At 49.3% G+C, this 16,601-nt stretch overlaps 1 protein-coding gene across 6 annotated transcripts in view; it reads left to right on the top strand.

Annotated features, from left to right (window-relative positions):
- The window catches only part of NRP2 (neuropilin 2), an 86,902-nt gene that overhangs the window by 52,005 nt on the left and 18,296 nt on the right, over nucleotides 1-16,601 (top strand). For 3 of the 6 annotated variants that reach the window (XM_040560728.1, XM_040560726.1, XM_040560731.1), the window contains exons 12-15: nucleotides 1,652-1,804; nucleotides 11,245-11,507; nucleotides 13,312-13,408; nucleotides 15,725-15,745. In XM_040560728.1, the coding sequence (XP_040416662.1) occupies nucleotides 1,652-1,804; nucleotides 11,245-11,507; nucleotides 13,312-13,408; nucleotides 15,725-15,745 (534 nt within the window). Of the gene's footprint in view, nucleotides 1-1,651; nucleotides 1,805-11,244; nucleotides 11,508-13,311; nucleotides 13,409-15,724; nucleotides 15,767-16,601 lie in introns of all 6 variants that reach the window. The other 3 variants (XM_040560727.1, XM_040560725.1, XM_040560729.1) reach the window with 1 other exon arrangement.

Raw genomic sequence — 16,601 nt, 5'->3', positions numbered from 1 at the left:
CAGCAGCTTGTGCCTCAGCACTGGGGCTTGGACATTTACACAAGGACTCCAAGGAAAAATCTCATGAGGAAATGTCCTTTGAGATAGCTCCTAGGACTTCTGTCACTGCAGCTTCCAGTCCCAGAGGGAAAAAAAAAAAAAAGGTTTTAAAATGTATAGATTTAAAAAGAAGATTAATTAATTGGCCTTTTCATACCTCCTAGCGGAATTCTGCTGTAGTTCAGTTCTGGAAATGCAAGTTGCAGAAGTAGCTCAAAGGGCCTGCTTCTCATTTCTTTGCCTCGATGATGAGCCTGTGCAGCCCTGCTACCAGTGAGGCACTTGGGAAGCTGCTGAGAGGAAATTTAGACCAGCAATAGTCTATGCAGCAACACAGTTCCTGAACGCAATCCAGTGCAAGAGTGAGCAGAGTATGCTGTGGAGCATGGAACCAGCCTCCATGTCAGCTTCCCTCAGATTTAGCAACAGTTTTCTTTCTCATACTCCATAAACAATGAGTGTGTTTCTCTGGACAATCAGATTTATGACAGCCAAACAGAAACAATGCTGCTCTCCAGGGTATGAGATTACACTGAAATAAAAGGATTCATGATCTGCGTTGTTTTATTTCAAACTGGGAGCATGTAAAGAAAGCCCTGTGCTCCTCGCAGCAAAGTTCCCTAATGCCTATTGCTTGAGTCACTCACCTCCTTCTGGCTATCGCTTGCTTTGCGAGCACTGTGATTTAAAACTTCCTCTTTACCCAGGAAAAACCCCGTCTATAATTGGTCTCTGACGTGCATGTCCGCTGAGTGCTTGGGATGATCTCAGACCATCTCTCCAGCCTCCGTGCCTTATGGCTGCTTCCCCTGCTGAAGGAGCCAGCAGCTGCCTCGCTGCTACATGCAGCCCCTGGCATGTGCCCTCCTGCCCACGGACTTGTCTCTGCAGGAAAGCTCTCCAGAGCTTTTAAAGCTCTTAACACAGAGGGATTAGCTCTGCTCCTGTTTCACAGATAAAAAGTTAAATGACGCGCCCAAAGACCATGTGGTGAGTCCATAGCAGAGCTAGAAATAGAGGCTGTCTCCTTTCACTCAGAATCCAAAAGCCTGAGCTCATAGTGGCCCCACATTTCCCCTGGTAGCATTTCCACGACAAGGTAGGAAGCAGTGAGTGACAGCTCGCCACGTTGACAGACAGCTCCCGTCTGGTGCAAGTGGCTAGATCTGTCACTCAGGAGCTGGGTTTTTGGAGCACTTGAGATTCTCCTTTTGGAGCCAGAGCAGGAGCTGATGAGCACAGGGGCACTCAGGAAGTACTCTTCCCTGACATTTAAGAAGGCATTTAATATTTGACCACTCTAGGGGATGAAGAGAAGGTGCTGATTAGAGTCTGGAAGCATTTGGTACTTGCTGTTATATTTGCTTAGTTTGGTGGATTAGCCGCGGGATGTAGTGTGAGCATTTTGATGATGCAGAACTTAAGGCTGATCCCTGGAGCTGACGAAATGTGAGATAGGTTAAAAGCATCAGTGTGAGTGAGATTTCATGCTTTCTTCAGTATTTACGGCTTGCTAGCTATTTTAGTTTCGGGCTGTTTTTAAATAGCAACCCTTTGTGGGTAGGTCATTTTTTTAATTCAAGTTCATTTCGCTTCTATTTCTCTTTGTAAGATTTCCATCTCCCTGCAAACTTCAATTGCAACTTTGATCTCCCTGAAGACCTATGTGGTTGGTCACACGACTTGGCAACGGGGTACACGTGGTCTTTTCAGCCTACAAGCACCTGGACTGGCAACTCTGAACCAAGTCCCGAGACCGTGCCTGGTAAGATGATTAATACCATACCAATGTAGGGAAGAGGGAGCTGATGGGCCTTTCTCCATGTGAACAGTATGGCTGATTATTGCACAGCTATTAAGAGTTGTGAAGGCTGTGCAGGGCTGAATGTTTTCTTTTGTGGAAGCTTTCAGATGCTTTGTTTTATGGGTTCATGACTTATTTATAGGACTGTGACTGCTGGCACTGAGCTGTACTAACTGTCCTCTTGAGATAGTCTTGAAGCAGACGCTGGGCTTTGAATCCCCTGTGACTGTGTAGGCTAGTCCGTGCTTTGTTCCACATCCTGATCCAAATGTTCTCCATAGGACCCAAAGTTTTTTCCCCAGAATGCATTTCTGCTTTTGTTAGAGGTGCATTTCTTCCTCCCATATGTTGCTCAGATAGCATGTAGACTTCAGCTATTCTGCTCTCAGGGCTTGCATAGGCTCCCCTAAGTGAAGGATGATGTAAGCCGTAAGAATGCAGTAATATGCCAGCTTCTTGCTGTTTGACTTTTGCTCTTTTTCTCTTCTGTGCTTTGAAAGCAGAAGATTTGCATGTGTGTGGCAGAACCTAATTTATGGAGGACCTCACTGAGATGTGCTGGCATGGAAAGGGGCCCGCCTCTGGCGGTGTGGTTGAGAGATCAAATTCTTCAGCTTCTCGTCTTGGAACTCGCTCTGGGACTAGTGCTCTTTCCTTACTTTCCTTGACTTTGTGGCATGGGTGGCATGAAGGACAGTTGCTGGTTTCCATATGACAATAGCCTGTGTCACTGTACCATCTCTTCTCTGCACTTGTGTTCATTGCCTAGGCAGCCCAAGGCTCTCCCAGGGAGAGCTGGCTGACTGCACCTGCCTTGGCTCAGCCCTGCGCCCAGTGACTCCGGCGTCAGCACTCCGTGCGCCCAGGGAGCGGTGTGTGCCACGGGCTCCCCCCAGCTCTCCCCGCCCACCCCAGGAAGGTTGAGTCTCGAGATGCAAATATTCAGGCGAACCTGTTAGCCACCTGGCAGAGGCACTGGCCAGATTGGCAGTGCCGCCAGCCAGTTGGAAAGCCGTGCAGCCAACACCTGGTAGGCAGTGCTAAAGAGGAAAATATGTATTCCAGAAACATATGGGAAGAGGAGAATCTGCTACATCTCCACACACAAATCACCCCCACACAAATGCACACATCATTTTTCTCTTCAGCTCCTGAGGTGCCCAGCATTTTTCTAAGAGACACAGTAATGCCCTAAGTGCAGCCTATATGGACATCTGACAAATTCTTTGGCGTGACATAGGGTCACAGTGTCTGCTATGGAGAAAAACATTTTCATATTTCAAGTGTTTATCTCTTCAGCATTTGAGTGCTTTAGAAGATTAATATCTGGAGATCAGTGGAGCCTCAGGCAACAGGAGAGAACACTTACAGCCGGCCCCAGACTTAATAACCCTCCCCATCTCATTCGCTGTAATAATGTTTAATTAATATAAGCCTCCTGCAAGTAGGATAAAAATTACTTATTTTTATAACTCAGACTCAATTTTTCATTTCATTTCCTCTCCCCCGAGTCTCCCTACAATTAGTTGGCCATAGTTTCTTAGAAGACTGTGTGTGTATATGCATGCACAGCCCGGGAGAGCCTGATGCTTCCTCAGACATCTCAGCATGCAGTTCTGTTTTTTACCCTTCTTTTACCCTTTCTTCTCTTTCTTAGCTATGAATTTCAAGGCCTCATTGCTGCAGCCAGGAGGACTTTGTCCTGCTGAGTTCAGTGATCTGGTTGGGGGCCGTGTCCTGCAGCGGGAAGCTCTGATGGGCGCATGCCCGGGAAGTCTCGGTCCATATAGGCAGAGGAAGGGGAGGAGGTAGTGGCTCCAGGGGGCTGAAGTGATTTGCCTGTGGCCATTGAGGAAGACAGCAGCAGAGCAGGAACAAAACAATTTCTGAGCCCCCAGTCGGTCACCTCAGCTGGTGGGGAGGTATCCAGCTGCTCACGGCAACCCAGAGCCAGGCTCTGAAGCAGCACTGGCGTCCCTTGCTCTCATCCTGAGCAGCCGTGGCTGTGACACCAGCCGCAGGCTGAGGAGTGGGTGTTGGCGCTGCCAGAGCTGTCGGCTGGGTGGGTGAGGGACGCAGCCCTGCTTCTGCCCTGCCCACACAACGCAGGGCCGCAGAGGGGCTTTGGTCCTGCTCGAAGAAGTTAAGAGGACAAGACACAAAGGGACACAACTATTTGCTTTTTTCCTCCCTGCACAGCTTTTAAAAAAACCCTCGAGAAACATGAAAAAGAGGCAGCTCTAGCCCCTCGGCAGGGACAGAATCGAAGCATTGTTTGGTTCACACTCCCTCATTCTTCCCCTGGCTTTCCCTCACGCTCCCTCCAGCACTTTGTTTCTACTTACAAAATTCATCTGCAGACTCCAGGGAGCAAGGAATGAAAAGCCCTTGTTTGGGGTGGTCTTTTCTTGTGAATTCCCCACCCCAGGGTGAGCAGTTGGGTGAAGGAGAGCAGCTGTGCTTGGTTTAGAGGCAGGGCAGAAGCTAACAGGAACTCAAAGCCGCTGGAGCCCAATTTGCTTTCATTTAAAGGTGCTGGCCCTGGCTGGAGCCCGCGGCTGCTCCACAGTAGCAAGGAAATGTGCTGTGCCTTTAAGAGCCATGTGGGATGTGTTTCTGTTTCTTTCGAAAATGGCAAAACAAAAATTAAAATTAAATGGAAAAAATAATAATGAAAGGAGGAGCCCTGGCTCAGTCTGCATGAGAGAGAGGGGGAAGGAAATGACCGTGTTGAATATCCTCTGTGAGGCACTTGATTAGAAAAATCTGCTGAGAGACAGGCCTGAATTCCTCAGATATCTCCTGATTTCATTTTATGCGCTGCTTGCAATTCCTCCTTGTCTTTGGCGCACAGAACTTCTTCTCGAGACTGACAAGACACCCACTGCTCTCATTCCACTATTTTTATTTCCAAGATACTCTTTCAGGCAGCTCTGCATTTCTTTTTTTAGCCCTGTGTTCCTTGGGCTCTTTGCACCATGGATTAGCTCCACGTCTTCTCGTACAGGCTCCCGTTACATGTCTGGGGACCCTGTTGGTGAACGTGGACCCAAAGTGCCCAACTCAGCAGAAACGTAGCATGGTTCCAGCTGTTACCCTGCCCTTTGCAAGCCTGAAAAATACTCTTGCTCCCTTTCCTATGCCCCCATGAGAGATTGCCAGGATTTTTCCCTCTGCGGATTTTCAGATGCTTCCCATCTGTAAAAGGATTCCCGAGAGCTGCACCTAGCAAGCTTCAGGGAGCAACAAGTTCAGGTTTCAATGAAGGTTCTTCCCGTCTCCTGCTGCATGCAATGGCAATATGCCATTGGTGTCAAGATAGAGGTCTTAAGGACCTGAAAATAAATCTGGGTTGGTAAGTCCGGCACCTTAACTCTTCACTCTCTTTGAATTTCACCACAAGGCTTGATCCTGAAGGCTGTACAGATCGTCAGTCACATCCTTAGCTGGCAGGTGCAGTTGCATTGCTCTCAGTGCTGCACTAATAAGCTACTACTGAAAAGCTGGATTAGGCGTGTTTTGCTTGTTTTTTTCCCTCTCCTTTTCTTGCAGTCATTTTGTAAATACTTCGTGATCCTAGAAAAGCGCCGTGGCACCTGCACCTCCAGCACATGCTGCTTCACATCTGACCAGAGCCCCCAGCCAAGTTGTGAACCCCGTGTTGTTCAGGCACTGGAGGCCGTGTGTGAGCGCAGAAAAAGAAGCAATTTTAACCTTGTAGCTCTCCTGACATGTAGGTCCCGGGATGGGCTGCGAAAACCCACTGAGAGCGTCTGTTGTGGGCCATGGCCTTGCTGCCTTTTAGGGTGAGGAATGCCGCTCATTCTGGTTGCAGGCACTGCAGGGAAAGGTTTATTTGTTTCAAAGTGTTTCCAGCAGAGGAATGTTTGCAGTGCTCTGAAGTTTTGTAAGAGCTTATTTTATAAGGAAAACAAATGCTGAGCTGTTTTTAAGCTGACGGTGACCCTTTACCGTTCCTGTGTTTTTCCCATGGGATCTTTCAGGGGGAAGGTTTTATATTTTTCCTGCAATCTATGAGAACGTCTGCCTGAAGACCTTGATCCTGCTCTGCCCAAACCAGCAGAAAGGTTCTCGTGGTGTTAATGGAGTGGGACTGGACTGGACTGGGTCTGCACTTACTCTTGTGGGGCCTACTCTCAGGGCTTGTGCCCTGGGGACACAATTTGAACTCTTGGGTTAATCTTGTCCCCTTTGAAGCAGGAGGGAGTTTTACAGCATGGGGTGGTGTGAAGGCCAAGCACTTCTGTGCAGTGAGTGAGCAGCTGCATGCTGTGGGAAGGAGACCACATACCTGTCCGTGTTTCTCCCTGCTCGCCTCACGTGGGGTGCAGATTGCATCTCAGCAAAGCTTTGCAAGGCTCTTCTTCCCCTGGTTTGTGGAGTGAGGACGGCAAACCCTAAAAAGTCATTTGTGCCTTGACTTTCCCTGCGGCGTGATGGAGCTGGGATGCCTTGGCCCCAGGTCATGGGAGGTTTTAAGAGCAGTGGCCGGGCTGTGCAAGTCCCCTGGGCTCAGACTAGGGCCAAGCTGTGGCCAGGCTTTGGTGTTCTTGTGCCCATGAGAGAAGGGGCATGGCCACCGTCTGTCCCTGAATTGAAGAAAACATTCCTCTTGAGCTTACCCATTTATTCTTTGCTCACCTTTCTGAGTCCTTAGTCACTTTTTGGACCCAAAAGCCAATGACACGTGCTGGCTATGAAACCAAGCTGGAATACTCTGTGGAAAGCAAGAAGCAGTCTCTCAAATCTTAGTGTGTACATCTCTCTGGAGCTTCACAGCCATGACTTAGCAGCCAGTGAGTCACAGAGCCTGACTCGGAAAAGCATGCGTGAGCGAGCAAGCAGAAAAGCACGCGAGCAAGCTGTGCTGCATGGTGTACACGGTGGAAGCACTCGCTCAGTGGGTTAATGCCTTTAATTGTGCATGCACAAAAGCCGGGCGCAGGTGGGTCCGCATGCACCCTTTCATGTAGCCAGCGCGCACGGTGCCTGCCAGGCTGGAGGTGGACGCCGCGTGGCAGTGAGCGGCGCACTTAGCATAAATGTCAGGCTCTAATTGGCATTTGGTTCGTCAGGGACACTATACCCTCCCTGCACTCTCCGAGGGAGGTCGTAGGACTCGCAATTGTGCCGCTCTGTAGAGGACACGAGGCTTAATTAAGAGAGAGGATGTAATGGCCTATCCATTAGAAAGGCTCCGACGTGTAGGTTGAGGGCTTGGTTCTGGGCAGGTGTGGGGTTTTATGCCTTTTCCTGAACTGATTTAGAGACTGAAATGGCAAGGACTTGGCAGGCTAATTAACACATAATCAAAATTGAGGGGATTTTCCTGCAGACGCACTGATCTAGTTAATATAAATATTAGTTTTACAGAGGATTGATTTCCCGTCGTAAATGAAAGTCTGTCATTGAGGAGAGGCCTGTCACTGCAATTACAGTGGCAGCCTTTTGAGGTGAATTTGCATGATTTGCCAAAAAAATAAAAATATAATAACTACCCAATTTCAATCTGCATATTCATGTGGCTGTCATCCCCTGCTACCAGAGCACCCTGCAGCCACGGGGGGATCTGAGCTCTTCTGTTCCCCCAGGAAAGGCAAGGGCTGCTGCAGCCTACAGCTCACAGGACTCACAAGGACGGCAGGATCAGGCCCCGCTGGGATGTTCCCCTGGTCCAGAGTGGCATTTGTGGCTGTGCAGGGAGCGGGCAGGGCCCAGAGCAAAGATGTAACTCAGGGGATTTGGCAGACAGGAGGTGGCTACCGGTGGGCTGCGATGCTGTTTCTAAAACATGCCCTAAAACGAGCTCTGCAATAAAGAAGAGAGCAGTGACCTTTGGAGGGATGTAAGTGAAGGCAATTCAGCATGGGGCATCCATAGGAGCAGCAGCTGTAAGTCAGCAATACCCAGTGAGGGAGAAATGCTAGGGGAACCTGCAGTCTGGGTAATCGCTTGTGTACATCCTGCCCAACATGTTTTGCTGGAAAACCTCCAGATGTGCTGCCGAGACCGATGAGGGAAAGTGTATTTCTCGGGAGAGGGGCTGAGACGTGCAGGACCCAGCACACAGGCAGGCTGACCTTGGGGAGGGAGTGGCTGCCGTGGCTCATGGCTGCAGCCTGACCTGAAGTGCAAGGCTTCATCCCCCGCTGCCCCTAATGGCCTCTCAGATGGCTTGCTAGCAGGAGGGGACAGGCACGCCAAGAGGAAACTGTGTTGGCCAGATGGTTTATTTGCAGGGCCCGGCTGGTGATTTATCTGGGATGCACTGCCATGCACGTACAAGTGCCTCCACCATCGGCTGGCTGGGGATGGTTGCACGTTCACACTCCTCTGGCTCCTCTAAGTCCAGATGAACCCATAAATCTTCCATGAGATTTGCGCAGTAGCCTCAGTTGCAGAAACAGCAGTAGGTTAAAATGCCTGAGCAGGTTTGTCCTGCCTTCCTCCAAGCCGGCATTGTGAACTGCCAGTGCCACTTGGGTGGGGGACGTGATGGCCGCGTGAGATGGAGCACAGGCTGCACAGCAAAGTTCTGGGAAAGAGATTAAAATGCATTTCTGATCCTGGAAGAATTGATCAGCTAATCATTGCAAGACTCCCTTCAAGCGTTTTAGCAGGGGAAATCAGCCTTTCAGGTGCTTTCTGTGCCAAAGACTTCCATTTACTGTATCAAACAGCAACTGCTGGAACCTCCAGGCTCCCACGTGCGGTTCCAGCAATCAGCTCCACAGAGCCCTTGTCCAGTCAGTCTCAGCAAATCTATGGGGCTCTTCAGAGGGTCCAACTAGCCAGTAGAGTGATCCAGCCATTTCATCTTCAAATGACACAGAAAGTCCTGTCTGCTTGTGCCCAGTTTTCTCCTCCAGAGGCTGTTATGAGGAGCAGGAGAGTGTGGTAACAAACACCAGTTCAGTTTCATCCCTGGCAGGAGAAATGTGACTCAGAGACACGCAGGCTCTCTTGCTAAAGCTCTTCTGCCGGCCAGGGTGTTGCGAGGCCAGGTTGAGGCAGTGATCACGAGGGGCTTCCAGGTGCACAGTTAACACAGTCCCCTGTGACCAGCTGAGGGCTTTGGGTGCATCCAAGGATGGCTCACGCCCCCTCACTCAAACAGGCTGCCTAGATCCATCCACCAAAAAGGTCAGTCCTGAGCACTGAGGATCTGGATTTGATCATTGTTGAGCCTGGCTGGTGCTTTTAGTAAGGACTTGCCTGTGAGACCCTTTCAGCTGTGAGATAATTGTGTAATCGTAGTTTGATTTGCTCTTCCACCTTGCTTGTTGCTGCTTTTTTCTTGTTGTTGCTTTTTTCTTTGAAGAGGCTTGTAGTGAATTACAGAAAGAGGATTTTAATTCAGGAGACCTTGATGACTTATTATGCCTTATCGCTGCTCAGGCATGGAGTACAGCTCGTTCTTTTTTTTTCTTCCTCCACTTGTTTATCTCCCACATCTCCTCCTGCACCACCAGCACTCCGAGGTAAATCACAAGAACACTCCTCCATTAAAGAACGGCATGGTACTTTCTCAAGTGATTCACTCGAGCAGGAGTGGGCAAACATGCTTTCATCTTTCTTTCTGCTAATGTTTGTTGGCATAAAGTGCCAAGTGACCCAAGTGCATTTTGCAGGTGCTGGAAAACATTGCTGGAAAATGTTTCTCCTTTATGTGGCCGGTCAGAGACAGATTTGTCCTTCATGCAGTAAAATCCCTGAAAGTTCATATGGAGTGGATACGCTTTTGCGGTATTTTGTTCATACATGCCAGGAGCAGAGTGATGACAAGTCTTTCTGCTCTCTTGCCCTACATTTATTTCAGAAAGCTGTGTAGCTCACGGTGCTTGTTCCAGCCCATCTCTCTGGCAGTGACAAGCGTGCAGCAGGCCGGTGGCTGTGCAGCTACCGACACAGGTCACTCAGGCTGGGACGTCACCCAACTGCTGCGGCACCAGCGAGGTCAGCTCCAGTTTTCTGGATGGGTTCTGTCTTTCAGTGTTCAGGAGCTGGGCTCTAAGTTCAGGTCTCTCTCTGTTTTAAGTTTTGGAGGTGTTTTGGGTGCACTTCCAAACATTCTCAGTGCAGACACTGCTCTTCAGCCATTGCCGTGGGCGCTGAAGCAGCAGAGGGAGCAGGGCAAGCAAGAGGCAGGCTGCTGCTCAGAGCTTTGCCCATCAAATGCAGTGGGATAAGGTGTGGGGGAAGGAAGCGACAGACCCTTAGGCATGGCCTGCGGCAGGGGGTAACCCTACACGTGCTGGCATTGAGCACCGGTTGCACCCGCCGCAGCAAGAGTAAGCATGTTCATCTCTCTGTTGAATGAAATGCAAAGTGCAGCAACATCTGTCGTTGGCTTGTCTGCCTGACCTCGTGCTGCAGATGCTGCAGTCAGAGCAACCCAAGGGACCATGCCATGCCATTGATCATGATGGGGAGAGGTCAGGGAAGGATCAGATCAGCTACACGGTTGGCTTTCAGTCTGTGCTGAGAGGCTTCAAGAGTCCAAGCTTCAAATGGGAAACTCCTGAGGGGGCTTCTCATCAGAGAGGTTTGGAAATCACTGATTCCAGACCAAACCAGCCATGCCCAGGTATTTTTATCCATGGTCTTTTGCTGCTATCTGTATTCAGATCAAGCATCTCCCGAGATATCAAATGTACCAAATCTCCTCCCCGAGGACTGACAAAAGGCATGGCACAATTTTAAAAATGACATTAAAGAAAGTGAATCCCCTGCAGTCTCTCAGCCACCTTCAAGTCTGCAGCTACCCAGATGTCACCTGTGCTTACTTCACTCACTGGGACTCTGGGCTATGCTTAAGGGCCTGTTTTGTTGCATTATGGAAAAACCAAGAGCCAGGCTTTCATTTTGTCGTGGATATCCTCAAAACAAAATTGTCAGCAAGATCCTGACTGAGGAGTATTTACTGCTGGGGATGAAAAGAGGCAGGAAGGACATGTCATGAGACCCCATCCCAAGATGAGTTTTCAACACTTGTGTTAGAAAAAACCCCACCTCAGGTGTGTTCACTGAGCAAATTCTCAGAATAAACACAACTTCCCCTCCAGTGTCATTATCTTGACTTTTGTTCTTCTGACTGTAACTACTCTTTAATTTCTCCCATGTCAGCCTTTGGCTTTCTGTAGCTGTGGGTCTCCCACCAGCCGGCAGAGGCGGGTGGGGAAGGCATGCTTCTGGCTGCCCTGGCTGCACACACACAGCATGCTGGAGCGAGACCCCAGTCCTGCAGCACCTTCCTGGTCACATATCAGGAGCAGGCACATGAGCTTACCGAGCAGTGCCAAAGCCACCCAGCAGGAGGTGAGCCATTTGTTGCAAGTGACCGCATGAAATAATATAACCATGTCTTCTTCCTTGAACAGATGGCAAGAATTACCTGCAGCTGCAGAGCAGCGGAAGGAGGGAAGGCCAGCGTGCCCGGCTCGTCAGCCCCACCATCTATCTGCCCCGGAGCGCCGTCTGCATGGTCTTCCACTACCAGGCATGGGGCAGCAACGGGGTGATGCTGCGGGTCTGGCGGGAGGCCAGCCAGGAACACAAGGCGCTGTGGGTCATCACGGAGGACCAAGGGGAGGAGTGGAGGGAAGGCCGCATCATCCTGCCGAGCTACGACATGGAGTACCGGGTAAGGTGGACATGGAGTACCCAGTAAGGTGCTCGGGACAGGTGTAGAGCCAGACAGCATCTCCAGCATCCTTATTGTGGCGGCGCAGAGCCAGGGCCCATTCATCATTAGGGAATGTGGCTGAGTGGGGCTGTTTGCATTGTGTTTCATGGGTTACTATAGTAACTAAACGACACTGTTTGTTATTCAGAGAGTGCCTGTCTTCTGCACAGACTCGGGCCTTTGTTCAGCCTGTTGCCTTTTATATTCCTCAAATCTCCCACTTTGCAAATATTTTTCCTTCTTCTTTTTTTTCTTTTTTATTTTATTTTGATTCCATTCTGTGCATTTCCCCCCTTTCCGATGGCAGTCAGACAGACAGACCAGAGGCAGGCATGCTGCACAGGGAGCAAGTCCAGCAAGCAGCCCCTCTGCAGCCTCGGCGTGGGAGAAAGGAGGGGAAACGGGGGCTCACATGTGACCCCCCTGCTCGGGTACCTCAGAGCAGCTCAGAGGGCTGGGTGCAGCACTGTGGGTCAGGATCAGGGCCCGATCCTGCAGTCGGGAGATCAGTGGGAGAGGATCACAGGCAGCACCCCGTGGAGAGGCGGCATCCTGGGGTGCCTGTGGTGCAGCTGGACCCCTCCAGGCAGCGCCCGTCTGCCAGGGAGCCTGGGCTGCTGCTGTCGCTGATGAGTGAGCATCATCAGCACAGCATCAAGCTCTGTCAAACACAGACAGAAGCACGGGCCTCGCGGGCTGGAGGCAGCACTTCCACAACCACCCCAGTGGGGAGCCTTGCTCTCGCTGGCTCCCAGCCCTGACCCAGGGAGGTGCAGCCCTCAGGCCACCCACCCCTCCAAAACGCTGCCTTCCACGGGGGTCAGTGGCCTGCGCTTGGGATCGGTGGCTCTGACAGTGTCCTATGCACAGACAGACACCTGACTTTTGGGGGAGGTCTTGTCACAGGCAGTCACAGGTCTGGGTGGGGAGAGACCTGTGACATACGTAGCCCCAGGAAATTATTTGCACCCTCAGCAGAAGGCAGGGAGAAATACAGCCAAAGCTTTGCATTGGGGCTGCGTGGCTAGTTTGCATGTGTTTGTCTGGCTTTTTAATAAAATACCAGTAAACACAATATGCCTACAGCTAAGAATGATGGGCACTGGCTGACTACTTTGTGCATTAAACATGAATATACAGGCATTAGCTAAATAACGGCATCATTATGTAAATAATGCAAGTCTCTCCACTCAGCAGTTCTTAGAGCTAACAACTCTATTTATTTTTGTAAATATATTTTGCCTGTGATTAAGTAGGAATAAATTGACCCTTCTGTAACATTTCAATACTTCTTATGTAACGTTGATGGGAACAGCACTTTACAGTTAATGTAGCTGTGAGTTTCATGCCCTTTCCTAACTTTTTCTGATCGTGGCCCAGTTGTGGGGACTCTATTAACACCACAACCCAAATCTGCTGCTGCTGTAAGTCAGCGTTGTGCCACTTGCATCATTTGTGCAAAAGGGGAGGAGGTGGCCTCCAGTGCTGAACATCAATTCTACGTGAGAGGCATTTAATTGAGCAAATTGCAAGCTGAGTGCTGCCAGGACAGGTAGCAATCTCCCTGCGAACCCATCCCTGCAGAGCAGCTTTCCCTGGGGACAGGAGTGGCAGAGGCAGAGGAAGGAAGCAGGACTGGCCTCAGTTCACCGCAGGTGTGCAGTGAAGGCCAGGAGCAGATTTCCTGCCCCTTCCCTCGGGAGCAGGAGCCGCTCTCTGTGTCCCAGCTTGACACTGACATTTCTGTCTCGATTTCCCACAGATAGTGTTTGAGGGATTTATACGCAACGGCCACTCGGGAGAGCTCGCCCTCGATGACATCCGGCTGGGCACCGACATCCCACTGGAGAACTGCATGGGTACGTGCGGGGAGTGCGCGGGCAGCCGAGGTTGGGGAGCCTGTGCTCACAGGCAGCCACCGCTCCTCTGTGCCATTAGTTACCGGCAGTTTCTGCATCTCAGCTGGGGTTTTCCTTGCCTCTGGAAGAAATGAGGGGGAAATCACTCCCTGGGGGACAGGGATCTCTGACTCTGTTGGTGTGACAGGCAGGAAGCACATCTCTGCTGTGCCAAGCTGAAAGAGCAGCTGAGGGTTACCAAAGACTGTTCTGTGTGATAAGGACATGCACCAAATTTAAAAGGAAAGTACTGGACAAAAGAAACCAGCTGTCAGTCAGTATTACATGCTTAGAGGAGCTGATGAGTTCAAAAGGAGTCTTCTCTAATAAGAAATAAAGTAGCAGAGGGGTTTAACAGTGATGCTAACAGAATAACAAAAGACATTCTTGTCCTAGAATTCACCATTCCCCAAACCAGGCCAAAAGCCAAGTAGGTTCACTCAGTGTGAAAGACAGAGAGGACTTTGAGAGAGAGGGAGGGAGGGAGGGAGGTATTTTAGCAGTTTGGTGCTGGTGGAGCGGTTGCCCTGCCCTGTTCCTCCAGCTGGCATATCCACGCACACACTCTGATGGCTCTGCTCACCGTCTAGTTTGGGTGTGGACTTAGAGCCATCCCAGCTGAGGATGGGACCAGCTGTATTCAGTTGGTGGGATTCGTGCTGAAAGCTGCCCACACCCTGCTCTTCTGCGTACCTTGGGGGAGGCAGGCCTCACTATTAAACACTCACAAACTCCACTGAGGGAGGGGAGTGTCCTGCTGCCCCCTACCCTAAATGGGATGGATGCTCCCTTCCGAGGTGTGTGTCTCAGGGAAAGAGGCACAGGACGACTTGTACACAGGAAGGGCTGGTCACATAGCTTGCTGCCATGGGCAGGCAGGCGATGGTGAAGATGGTGCAGGAGCCAGCATTAATAATAGAACAGAGGAGCAGGACTGCCCCGGAGACGCTCTTGAGCACTGTAGGTCCCAGTTCCTTTGATGCTTTGAACTCTGCTGGTCTCCTATCTGCCAAAGGAGCTAATGCTCCATATGTCAAATTCCCTGTATTAAGGCTTGACAGCAGTGTTTTAATCCCTTGCCTTCTATGGCATTAAAGAGAAGCAAGACTGATGATTAACACAAAGAGCATTTCCTATCTAGCTTCTTTTGAGTGCAGCAATTCACCTAGCTCCAGTGTTATTGTATCTCAGGCCTCATGAACGTAAAGCTTAATATTTCAAAACAAATGCATTAATAAATTATAAAGTTTCAAGCATTCCCTGTCCTAAAAATAACACCAAACTGCTACATTAAATTATTTCTCCCATTCTAGGAAGTTAAACGGGAATCTTAAAACCAATAAGGATAATTTGTTTCAGATCATTTCTAACAAAGAGCTTCCACTGCAAACTTTAACATAAATCATGGGTCATTTCCGACATCACCAAAATAATAATGAAGCAGTAGAGATACGTTGCTGTTCTCTCTGTCACAGCCATGAGAATAACTGACTCTAGCACAGGCTACTGTTTTTCAGATGTAACCCTGGGAAGTAATCTGATTCCTTTTTAGCGTGAAAGAACTTTAATAAGTCACAATAATTTTTTCCTTTGACAAAAGTGTCCTTCTCATTCTGAACTTGAGTGATGATTTCATAGCACTCAGCAGAGCCAGAGTCTGCTTATGTGACTCACAGGCATAATGCAGAAGTAATCTAAAAATAATCAGAGGTCTATTACTTCTGCAAGAAAGTAATCAGTAATAAGCACTGATTATTGCTTTTCAGATCCAGTAATTTGTAATAGATTACTTGTTCAAAGTATCTTGGAAAAAGACGAAATCACTTCCTTTGTTTATTGGTACTGTGAGATGGAGAGGAACATGGCATAGGTACTCAGAAATGACACGGTTCCCATGTGAATAATGATGCCAGAGTCAAGACAGAAACCAAACTGTTCTTGGAAATTTTAGGGGGATTCAGAGTTTCATCATTGGGCCAGATTGTCTTCAGATGACTCAGGCGAACCAGCTGAATCCAAACAACCCTCAGCTTAACACACTTTTTTGTCTGAAGTCTGTGTCCAAGTCGAAGCTTTCTGCATCCAGTCAGTTCTTGACCAGGACAGGGTTTCTCCCCGTTGTGGTGGGGTTGGCTAACACCCCACACTGCTCCCAAGTCTGTGGGGCACAACCACACACCTGCTCTTTTTGGATGCTGCAAATCAGTGGAGATGTGAACTGTGGCCTTGTCTGTAATATCCCCCTCTCTAATTCTAAATTTTTGTTTTCCTCTGCAGAACCCATCACAGCTTTCCCAGGTGAGAACTTCTACTTTCCAGGTAAAATTGCACTTCTCTTTGTGGTTTCATTCTGCTGGCATGGGCTTTTAAATCAAAGGAAAGTTAAGTGCTTGCTTGTACAATAAGCAAATGTTCTAAGCAGTGAAATGGCAAGTGTGTGCTAAACCCCTTCTGGTGCTACAGCAGGGGGTGGCACCCTCTGGCTCTTGCTGGGTGACAGGGAGCAGGCAAACAGTCAAGTCCCACTGTCCTGGGGCTGAGCAACGTCAGGAAACCTGCCATCAGGGGTACCTGGCCTCCTGAAGAGCAGCAAAGCCTAAAATGTGAAGGCAGAGGAGTAAAGGAAAGTTACCAACTTAGTTAAACAAAAATAGTAGCCAATTAAAAGTGAAATGAGGTGGCAATGACTTACATATGTGTGGAGGAAGGCTGTTCTCTAGTTCCTGGATGCTCTGGCAGTGGTGATGTTTGAGCTGCTGGTGAAGGATGGTCTGCTTGGAAGGGGAAAGGAGTTGGGAGGTAGAAGTGGGAGAGCAAATTGCTGTGAGGAGCTCTGAAGGTGACAGTCAATAAAAGGAAAACAAGGTGAAATGGTGCATTTAATAGCTTAATTCTAGCCTGAAGGATAGAAACTGGCATTTCTCTGATCCAGCCTAAAGAGTAAGATAAAAGGTGGGTAATTCAGAAAAAAACGCTTCACTATTTGAGCAGTGGGGATGCTGTTTGTCTTGCTCTGGGGTGGGAAAAGCTGTCTACTTTGAGGGAAAGATCAGTTTAGTCTCTTTCAGTTTAGTCTCTTTGGGTTTTTTTTCCCTGTTTTGGCTTCTGGATTTTGTTTTCCTTCCTGCCCCTTCACAAATGGATCTGGGGATGG

Source organism: Cygnus olor, chromosome 6 (genome assembly GCF_009769625.2).
Source record: "Cygnus olor isolate bCygOlo1 chromosome 6, bCygOlo1.pri.v2, whole genome shotgun sequence".
NCBI classification, from domain to species: Eukaryota; Metazoa; Chordata; class Aves; order Anseriformes; family Anatidae; genus Cygnus; species Cygnus olor.
This window is presented reverse-complemented; position numbering and strand designations above follow the sequence as displayed.